An 11,446-nucleotide genomic window follows, 5' to 3' on the forward strand; every position below is an offset into this window, starting at 1 on the left:
TGGGCATACTCACTAGTACCTACACGTGCAGACGCATGGAAGTATGGTCGCGAAGTACCTTGTTGCATGCAGATTTTCATTGCGCATTTTCCTTCAAAAGTAATATGATTTATTGCTTAACTTTGATGTGTTCCACATCATTTCTCTCGACGTTATCATGTGCCCCACGCGCAGATCATTAAACAAAAGGAAAAATAACCAAAAACTTAGTGGGGAAATATAACAAACGGACGCATGGAAATAAATGCGACAACTCCTCTGCTTCGTCCCCATTAAACAGTGGCGCTCATGCGCCATTCGCTCGACTCAGAACCAGGCATTTCACTAGGACGATGTTTAACCAACTTAATATGGAGGCACTTCACGGGGGTAATTCTTGCAATATTGTGCGTCATGTCGATTTTTACCCGCGCTATGATCCTTTGAATTGGAATAAATTATAGTTTCCACGCGTCTACAAGATGCTTTTTTTTTCTTTTTACTCGACTGAACAGTAACACTAACCATTTGAACACACAACAAAAATGGTGAAGAGCTTCAATTGAGGGGGCTCATCTTTTTTTGCCTCACACCTTTGATTTCCTCCCCTCAATGCAGCATGTGTGCAATGTTAGAAAAGTGTTTTAAGTAGAAGCTTTCCCCTACCAAAAAGGAAAAAAAAAAAATATATATATATATATATATTTATTCCTAAAGTGCATAAAATGTATAACTCTTTTTTAGCTTAGGGGGGGGAGTAAAATTAAGCAATTTCCTTTTGTCCCTCGATAGAACATGTTGAGACATGTGGGCTGAATAATAACAAAAAAAAAAGATAAGGAAATAAATTTGAAAAAAAGTTTCGATACGTAGAGAAAAAAGAAAAGAAAAAGGACCTTCGCGGAAAAACTATAACTGTCAATAGAAGGAGCATACTTAGCCTTACCAGTAGTCATCATTTTGCATCACCACATCGTGTCTATTACTAATTTTATGGCATACCGATTTTCGAAAAAAAAAAAAAAAACGCAGAAAATGAACCTGGGGTGAGACATTTTTAAGCTGCGTGTAGATGTGCAAGGGTACAAATTCCCTCCTTGGAGAAAATACAAAGGGAAGACAACGGGACGGAGTCAAATTAGTGGGAAGAATTATACCAGAAATGGGATAAAGCAATGGAAAATCTTTTTAAAAAAAAATTGTGATGAATAGTTGGAAATAATGCTGACCAATGGACGCCCTTACGAAGCGCTATATTATGCTACAGTTTGGGGGAAAGATATAGACGCACAAATCGTGAGTGTATGAAGGTCATGAGGTGAGGCGACGGAGGTGTCCGCATTCTTTACGCGCGTTGAGACATATATGCAGATAGATATATCCACATGGGCACGCGCAAACAGTGAATTTCCCCTTCTCCCTCATGACAAAACGTAAAACTATGTAAAGAAGGAAAAGGAGAGCTCGCCCAAAATGAAACCCAAGTGGACGCTCCAATCTTTCGTCCTCCTCCTGTGTTGCGCAATTTTTGGAGGTTATAAACGAAAGGACGGAGGCAGAATTTCGTCGTTCATCCAGGTGGCACACTCATTTGCTAAGAAGAAAGTGTGCACATCTTCGTCGGATGATTCAACATGTAGAATGGTTGCGTTTGGGGAATTAGACGTTTCGAACAACTCGGTGAGTATAAGAAGCGCGCACAACGGAAGCGCATTCAGAAGAAGCGCCTACGTGTGTATTATCGCCTGGGTCCACCCCCTTCCCCCATTTTTATTGTAGGTATTACGACTGAAGGTACTAAGGCCGGATGGAAAAGGATACTTCTTAACTATTCGAAGAGATTACGTTACCATTTTGTATTACCTCAAATATATGAAAGACATTCCCTTCAAATATACAGAAGTTGTGGATGTGTTTAATCATCAAAAGTTTAAAAGGTACTCAGAGAGGGAGATTAAGAAGTATACATCCTCATGCAACGTGCGCAGGATAGAAGAAATAAATACCCCAGATGGAGATTTCCCACCTCATTTTCTTGAGTACATAAAGGGGGAATCGTGTTCATGCCAATCATACAACCTCTTCAAGGATAATAAAGATATAAAGAGATCAAAATTAAAGTGCATTTATTTCAACATGTTTTTTTCTGAATCGGCAAACGTTTACAGTAGACATTGTGCCATCATGGACTTCTCTTACTATGCTGTGTATGATATAGATTATCCGCCAATATTTAATACCCAAGTTGATATAACTGTGCAGGAATATTCTTATGATGACGTCAGCAGTGTTTTAAATAAAACGTATGATTTAGTTACAAAGGAAAAGAAATATGAACTGAATGATTCGATAACTGAAATTAGGGATGATTATTTCGACTTGTGGTTACTTCTAAGGAGTGAATTCCATGGGAAAAACACGTTAGTCAATTTATCGAATGATTATATTCTCATCCCTTCTTCCCCTATAAACGACATAGACGTTTTAGCTAGCGATGTTACTAGGAATTGTGGGTTACAAGAAAATTCCCTTCTTCTGAAAGGATGCAATTATCATGGAATATGTAACGTAATTCATCCTTGTCTGAGAAAAGCTCTCATGATGCCTAAGTATCTTTTCGATTTGAGTGGCAAAACATGTGATAAGTTTGGCGTGTCTCTAAATAAATGGAGAGTAGCTAATGGAAACTTCTGTGCTGTCCCCCCCGGACATTGTATTTCTGTAAACCTTCAAAGATATTATGATGCGCACAAAGCAGCTATGGATTCAGATGGGGCTTCAAAATATAAAATTAAAAATGTATATGCATCAGAACCACAGACAAGGATATACAAATCATCCGCTTTGCCTGACTATTTGAAAGACAAAATTAACAATAATCATAAAAAAGTTGATGTCAACGATTTAGATAATAAAGTATTTTACAACGAACAGACAGCTGCACACACACAGTTCATTGAATATAAATTTAATGGAAATCACTCTGTAGAGATTAAATTCGAAACGAGTGCACTGGAGGTGTACGAAATTAGGCCAATTTCCACTGCCACCATTACTCATATTACTACTCCCAAAGATTGTTCATCTAATCAGTCAGAGTCCAAGGATTGTGTTTTAATTGTGCATACTTGGAACAACAGCACGAATGTGGGCTCAAACTTTTCTTGCCATGTGATTTGCACAGATAAGGACAGCGGGAATCTAGCTACTCACCTTGGTCCTATCAGTCCTGTAAGAGCATTCATTGATGCTAACAAGAATTATGCCTTTTATTTTATTATCAAATTTTTAATAAACAAAGAAATACAAACCATGTGTAAGGCAATTCTTCGTGATTCGAATGGAAGAGAGTGCTCCAAGGAAGACTTCCTTTTAACTTCAAAAGAGACTGTGCACGTGGTAGACACAATATTGCCGCAAGTACCAGTCGAACCCACTATAATCCAACATGACGGCGAACCAGAACCTGCTGAAAATTCTGATAGCGATATATGCAAGTGTAACCTTGAGGTTTTCTGCTACCTATTTAACATTCAAAAATGTGTTAATTATTATACAAATCGAATCAGAAATGTCATCAGGAAATTTGCCATAATTGCCATTTTGGTTATCCTCGCACCTGCCTTAATTCCGCTCTTACCATTTTTTATCAAATTCTTCTTCCTGTGTCTATCCTTAGCCCTTAGAATATACCACTCACTTTTAGTGGCCGTACAAGGCATCAACGTGAGGGGTATCAATGATCGCCTAAACATCCACAGGAAAAAAAGCGAATGCAGAAAGAAGGCAAAAGGGACCGCCTCCTCATCCTCCTCTTCCATAATTGAAACGAGCAGTGTCTCTTCCATGTGTCAGAAAAGCGGTGACGCAAATGGCTCTTTCCGTGTGAACAAGTCAACAAAAAGTGGGGGATATAAAGAAGGGAGGAGAAAAAAAAAAAAAAAAAAATTTGGCAAAATGGGTAACAGGACCATGCCAGGGGCACACTCCCACACCGATTTTAACCAACATTGCGGTTCCTCTTCAGAGGGAAATGTAATGTATTCATCGCAATCTGCTAGTTCAATAGACTTAAGTCAATCGGATAGATCTCCTAATCGTGCTGCGCGCGCTCCCCCCTACGGACATGCAAGGGGTACCTTTAAAGTTTAAAAGGAGAAAAGTATGCGTAAGTTAGGTTGAACTTCCAGGCGACCATTTTAAGCATCCCCCAGGTGGAACAACGGGGCACACCTACTCCAGATAGCTTACTCAGAAGAGTGAAAAAAAAAAAAAATAAAAATAAAAACCGCATTTAGAATTCCCATCTTTGCGATTTGGCTCTTCCTTGGGGGAATCAAAATTTGGAGCCATATTTTGTTCTTGCCTTTTTTCGAACTTAATCCAATCATTTTATCAATTCGTTATTTTGTCTTTATTATTCTTCTAATGTTATAAAAGGCGCATCCTCCTTTTGTATGTTCAACATGTAAGGACCTCCGCTTGGGTCCTTTCTTTTTTTTTTAGGAGGCATACATTTCATTTTATTTTTTCTTTTTTTTTTTTCCTCTTTATGATCTCATATTCATTATACATTGAACATATGAGCACTCTCAAACATTACAAAAATGAGGATAAAAAAAAAATAATAAAAGAAGTGAAAAAAAATTAAAAAAGTAAAACAAATATCGTAACTAATTATATGTGTATATCACATAAAAAAAAAAGAAAGACAAAGAGGTGTTAAACCAATATTCTCCTTATCACATATTTACTCCACCCCTAAATCATAAACCCTGAACCCTAAACCGTGAACACTAAACTGTGAACCCTAAACCTTAAACCCGAAACCCTAAACACTGAACCCTAAACCCTGAAACCTAAACCGTTAACCCTAAACACTGAACCTTAAACCAGTAACCCGGAACCTAAACTTGGAACCTCTTCTATAGGAACAAGTTCCATTGGAACACTTTCCATAGGAACACCTTCCATAAGAACATTTTCCTTAGGAAACTGTTCTACTTCCATAAATTCCGATCCCATGAATTCTTCAACCAAAAGTTCCAGAAAATCCTTCTGGTTAAATTGTGTGTCCCCTTTTTGACATTCATCCAACACTTCAAAATGAATTTCAATAATCGTGCGGCGATTCACGGGACCAGAACGTTTTGTTCTCGTTGGAGCAGAACGAGGTTTTCGTTCTTTAACCAATCGATATTCATGTGGACCAGCTTCATCCACATGATCGTGGACTTGTTCCTGTACTGATGGACCAGGAATTTCAGTAGGAGATCTTCTGAAACGTGGTCCCCCTTTACCAAGAGGACCAAAATACTACAAAAAAAAAAAAAAAAAAAAAAAATGAGAGAATATTTTTGTTAAGAAGATTATGAAAATTTTTTTTTACACATTTATTTTATTTTATTTTAACCATTAAAAAATTTTTTTTTTTCCTTTTAACCATGAAAAAAAATTTTTTTCCCATTAAAATTTTTTTTTTTCCTTTTAACCATGAAAAAAAATTTTTTTCCCATTAAAATTTTTTTTTTTCCTTTTAAACATTAATTTTGTCCATGAAAATTTTTTTTTTTTTTTTTTATTAATTTTTTTTTTCTTTTATCTTTTTCTTTTAATTTTTTTTTTTTTTCTTTTTTATCTTACCTTCCAAAGGTAATAAGCCATAGCAGAGAGACCAATAGAGACAGGAGCCAAAGGAAGAAAAGGGGTAAGGAGATCCGTAAGAAGGATGGGACAGACTGTATTCTCTAAAGTTTGTTGCATATGGTTTTCGTTTGATTGGAGTAGTGGTTTAACTTTGGAATTTACTTCTTCAGTGCCAATAGAGCAATTATCATAATCGTTTTTGTCCCATTTGCATTCAAAACAGGAATTAGGAACATCCTTGTTGCATTGGGATGGTGCATTCATAATGTCACCACTTTTACCAAAAGCATATGTTATACCATCCTCTATGTCACAAAGAGGATGTACCCAACTATGTCCTTTTTTCTTCTCATTTGCCATTGTTTGCAATTGTTTTGCATACTCTTTAAGAAATAAACAACCCATCGTTTGTCCAAACGATGGGCCATTAACACGGCCGTCAACACGGCCGTTAACACGGCCATTATCATGAGTATAAATGTGTTTTAACCCTGAAGCAAAAAGCAAACAAGCTGCTTTATTTGTTCTGCCTTCCTTATGGCCAATTTTATTCCATTTATCTTCGTTGTCTTTGCAGTATTGGTTAACTTTCTCCTGATTTTTAGACTGCGACATATATTCTAGAAGTTCTTTTAATTCCTTCGTGGCGTCTTCTTCTATGTTTTTCTGATCATTAAAGAAGAAGTGAAGGAAGAAAAGAAAAAAAGAAATATATATGTATGTATACACATATGTATACACATATGTGTATACATATATATGTACATATATATACATATATACATATATATACATACATATATACATACATATATACATATATATATACATATATACATATATATACATATATACATATATATACATATATACATATATATACATACATATATACATACATATACATATACATATATACATATATACATATATAAATATATATATATATACATATATATACATCTATACATTTATACATATATATACATATACATAAATACATATATGTAGATATATACATGCATATATATGTGTATGTATATATATGTAAAGATGTATACTGCCATTACCCAAGATGGTTCTGTTCCATTTGAAAGTTTATTTTTTCTCCTAAGTTTTTGTTTGATAGCACATTGGACTTGAGTACAGAAAGTTTCGATTTTATTTATTTCTTCTAGTGTTTTGTCCATGGTAGGGGTGGTGTTGTTGGTGTTGGAGTTGGTGGTGCTGGTTTTGTTGTTGTCGTCGTCTGTGATGAGTTGGTTCATTTTCTCCCCTATTTTGTCTTTGCCAATTTGGCAGGGAGGAAAAGTATGTTGCCTTTGACAAATAAAACAAGAATTAGTACCACTACCAGTTTTGCATGAAGTTCCTCCATTCATAATGGTTTTACTATTATCAAAAGCGTGATCTATTGCTTCTCCCAATTTCTTATCATCTAAGGGACATTGTTTTGTTGATTTTTCTATTAATTGATCAGCATAAAGATTAAGTGCTGCGCACATCATAGTTCTTTTAAGTGGTCCATCAGCCTTGCTCTTGTCTTCAGTAATTGAAGAAATGTGTTTTAAACCTAAAGCAAAAAGCTTACAAGCTTTTTGCTTTGCTCTTTTTTCTCCGTCGTTGTCGGTCAGCAAACCGACTTTGTCGCAGTATGTGGAAACATCATTCCATTTCCCTTCATTCGTAATATCTTCTAGAAGTTTCTTTAATTGCTCATCAACGACACCACTTATTTCATCCTAAATATAAAACAAAAGAGGGAAAGAAATAAAAAAAAAATATATATGTATATGTATACACATATGTGTATACATATACATATACATATATACATATATATATACATATATACATATATATATACATATATACATATATACATATACATATATATATATATACATATATACGACTATATATGTATATTGGTTGTCGATATTATTGATATGGATTCGCTTACCCAAGACACATTGGTGCTATTTGCACCAGGGCCTTTGACTTTCACGTAGTATTGTTTTGCTGCACATTGCATTCTACTACAGAAAGTGTTCATTTCATTTATGGTGGATAAGGTATCCTTCACTTTGGGGATGGATTTGGATTGGTCGGTGGATTCGAGGAGTCTTTCCTCTCCCCCCCCTAAAGTAACTAAAGCTAACCCCTGAACCTTACTCCTAAACCCTGAAACCTAAGTCCTAAACCGTGGAACCTTATTCCCATACCCTTAAAACCTTACTCTTATACCCTTACAACTTTATTATAATACCCTTACAACCTTATTCTAACACCCTTACCACCTTATTCTAACACCCTTAACACCTTATTCCAATACCCGTACCACCTTATTCCAATACCCGTACCACCTTATTCCAATACCCGTACCACCTTATTCCAATACCCGTACCACCTTATTCCAACACCCCAAACAACATCATTCCAACACCCCAAACAACATCATTCCAACACCCCAAACAACATCATTCCAACACCCCAACAACATCATTCCAACATCTCAACAACATCATTCCAACACCCCAACAACATCATTGCAACACCCCAAACAACATCATTCCAACACCCCAACAACATCATTCCAACACCACAACAACATCATTCCAACACCCCAAACAACCTTTATTCCAACACCACAACAACCGTCATTTCTAAACCCGGAATCTGAATTCCCTTTCTCTATTTTGGTTTCTTTATTTCACTTTCTTTTTTTTCATCCATTTTCATTATACATATATATATACGTATACATATATATGTACATATACATATATTCATATATATACATATATACATATATATACATATATATATACAAATATATATACATATACGTACATATACATAAATATACATATATATTCATATAGGTATATACATATATATATATGCATACATATATACATACATATACATATATGTATATATGTATAAGTATATATGTTATTTCTATGTCCGAAGCGACATACAATACTTACCCATGATAGCGTCGTTTTGAACTGCCCACCATTATGCTTATTTTTGTGGTATTGTTTTGCTGCACATTGGAGTTCAGAACAGAAAGTGTTCATTTCATTTATGGTGGATAATGTTTTATTCACTTCGGGGATGGATTTGTCGTCCTTCTTGAGGAGACCGTCAACTTGAATCGTCACTTTAGTTGAGTCATTATTGCAAGTTCCACTTTGTGGTGATGATGTTGTATCAACCAAAGTGTTGGAAACACTTAGTTTGCAATCAGCAAAATCTGAGCCTTGAAGCCTTTTACAAACAAAACAATCTTTATTATTAGCACGACTAGCAGAGGTCAAGCACGAATTATTATTAATTGCATTCCAAAAATTAAACATTCTTTGTATTTTAGATTCATCAATGGGGCATTTATCCTTCGACTTTTCTCTTATTTGATCAGCGTACATGTTAAGAGCAATACAAGCAGCTGCTCGAGCGAGCAGGTGCTTGTATTGATCATTAGACTGTACAACACCATTACTACTACCTGTAATGCCTTTAATGTGTTGTAGTCCTGCCGCGATATGATTACAAGCTTTTCTTTCAACACTATCATCATTACCATCCCCAAAGTTTTTACATGTTGGGGCAATAGTCATTGACGTTGGGTTGTTCTTTCCTTCTGTGGCGATGTCGTTGAACATCGCTTGCAATGATTTTTTGACGCCATCATTCCAGAAGTCACACTGTAGAAGAAGAAAGGATATATATATATATATATATATATGCATATGCATAAATGCATATGCATATATACATATACGTATATATGTATATGTATGCATACATATGTGTCTATATGTATATACATATGTTCATATATGTATATGTATACATACATATGTATCTATATGCATATACATATACGTATGTATATGTAAACATACATTCACATGTACATATATACATATACATATACGTATGTACATATGTCTATATATGTATATATATGTATATATGTACATATATATGTATACATATACATATACGTATGTACATATGTATATATGTGTATGTATATGTACGTTTGTATATATATATATATACATATATAAATATGCATATATATGTGTTTACATATACATATATGTATGTACATATACATATACGTATACGTATGTATATGTATATATGTGTATATGTGTATGTATGCATACATATGTGTCTATATGTATATACATATGTTTATATATGTATATATATATATGTACATGTCTATATGTGCATGTGTGTACATATGTATGCATGTATATGCATACATGTATATGTATATATGTATACACATATATGTGTATGTACATGTAGTTATATAGTAATACTTACCCAAGTCTTGTTAGTAGTAGCACCACCACTCTGCACTTGTTTGTTTTGGTTTTCGAACCACTTGGGGGCAGCACATTGGAGTTGGTCACATAAAGATGGGGTTAGGTTTATGTTGTTCTTAGTGGTGGAAGATGAGGTGGTGTTAATTTTCTCCTGAACATGTGTTAACTTCTCCTTTACTGGCGTTTGTTCTGTGCCATTTAAGGTAATTTGGCAAGTAGTAAGGATTTCTTCATTCCATTCGCACGGAACACAAGGTTCCGTGCGACTGGAACCAACACTATTGCAAGTACCTGCCTTCTCGAAAGCTTTTTTTATTCCTGATTCCACTAAACATTTAGCGTCGCTCTTCATTTGTTTTGCATAAGCGTGAAGTAATAAACAACCCACTGTTTGTTTCAACAGTGGGTTCTTATCCAGGATTTTCTCGTCGCCTGACGACGACGTCGTCGACGTGGTCGACGACCCCGTCGTCATATCATACAGTTTTTTTAAGCCGGCATGCAAATAATTGCATGCCTTCCTTTCAGGGTTGGTGGCAGATCTGCCACCAGTGCCAGTGGCACTGACATCATCCATTGTCCCACATCCATTTGAGGTATCATTAGCATTTGTTCCTGTAATTGCTGTGGACAGTTCTGTCCACAGGTCCTTGACCTCCTTTTCCCAAAATTCTTTCTGTAAAAAAAAATAAATATATATATATATATATATATATGCATATGCATAAATGCATATGCATATGTACATATACACATATGTATATGTACATACATATATGTATATGTATATGTATAAGTATACATTCTTTTTCTTTTTTTCTTTTTCCATCCTGTTTTCTGCCATCCGGGTAGTATGTAGTATCCGGTCCCGGTCGGCGAGAAGTCTTTCCTTTCCCCCCCCCTAAAGTAGCTAAAGCTAACCCCTGAACCTTATTCCAATACCCTGAAACCTTATTCCAATACCCCTACAACCTTATTCTAATACCACAACAACCTTATTCGAACACCCCTATAACCTTATTCATATACCCTTAAAAACTTATTCTAACACCCTTACCACCTTATTCTAACACCCTTACCACCTTTTTCTAACACCCTTACCACCTTATTCTAACACCCTTACCACCTTATTCTGACACCCCTACAACCTTATTCCGATACCCCTAAGACCCTATTCTGACACCCCTAAGACCCTATTCTGACTCCCCTACAACCATATTGTAACACCTTTACCACCTTATTCTAACACCCTTACCACCTTATTCTAACACCCTTACCACCTTATTCTGACACCCTTACCACCTTATTCTAGCACCCATACAACCTTATTCTAACACCCCAACAACCTTATTCTAACATCACTACAGCGCTATTGTAACACCAATACCACCTTATTCTAACACCCTTACCACCTTATTCTAGCACCCATACAACCTTATTCTAACACCCCAACAACCTTATTCTAACAT

The 11,446-nt window shown here is 35.4% G+C and overlaps 2 protein-coding genes across 2 annotated transcripts; one reads left to right on the top strand and one right to left on the bottom strand.

The window, feature by feature from the left end:
- Positions 1-1,452: 1,452 nt before the first annotated feature.
- PKNH_0814100 (male gamete fusion factor HAP2, putative) lies at positions 1,453-4,131 on the top strand (the record flags this gene model as incomplete). Its single annotated transcript, XM_002258745.1, has 2 exons — positions 1,453-1,659; positions 1,759-4,131. The coding sequence occupies 2 exons, from the start codon at positions 1,453-1,455 to the stop codon at positions 4,129-4,131; spliced, it is 2,580 nt and encodes an 859-aa protein (XP_002258781.1).
- A 735-nt stretch (positions 4,132-4,866) lies between these two features.
- PKNH_0814200 (SICAvar, type II (fragment)) lies at positions 4,867-10,653 on the bottom strand (the record flags this gene model as incomplete). The annotated part of the gene is made up of 5 exons (XM_039113978.1): positions 4,867-5,295; positions 5,623-6,291; positions 6,696-7,367; positions 8,619-9,338; positions 9,976-10,653. Coding segments are annotated over 5 exons (3,168 nt in total), but the record flags the coding sequence as incomplete, so codon positions are not given.
- Positions 10,654-11,446: the final 793 nt, after the last annotated feature.

Source organism: Plasmodium knowlesi (assembly GCF_000006355.2).
Source record: "Plasmodium knowlesi strain H genome assembly, chromosome: 8".
NCBI classification, from domain to species: Eukaryota; Apicomplexa; class Aconoidasida; order Haemosporida; family Plasmodiidae; genus Plasmodium; species Plasmodium knowlesi.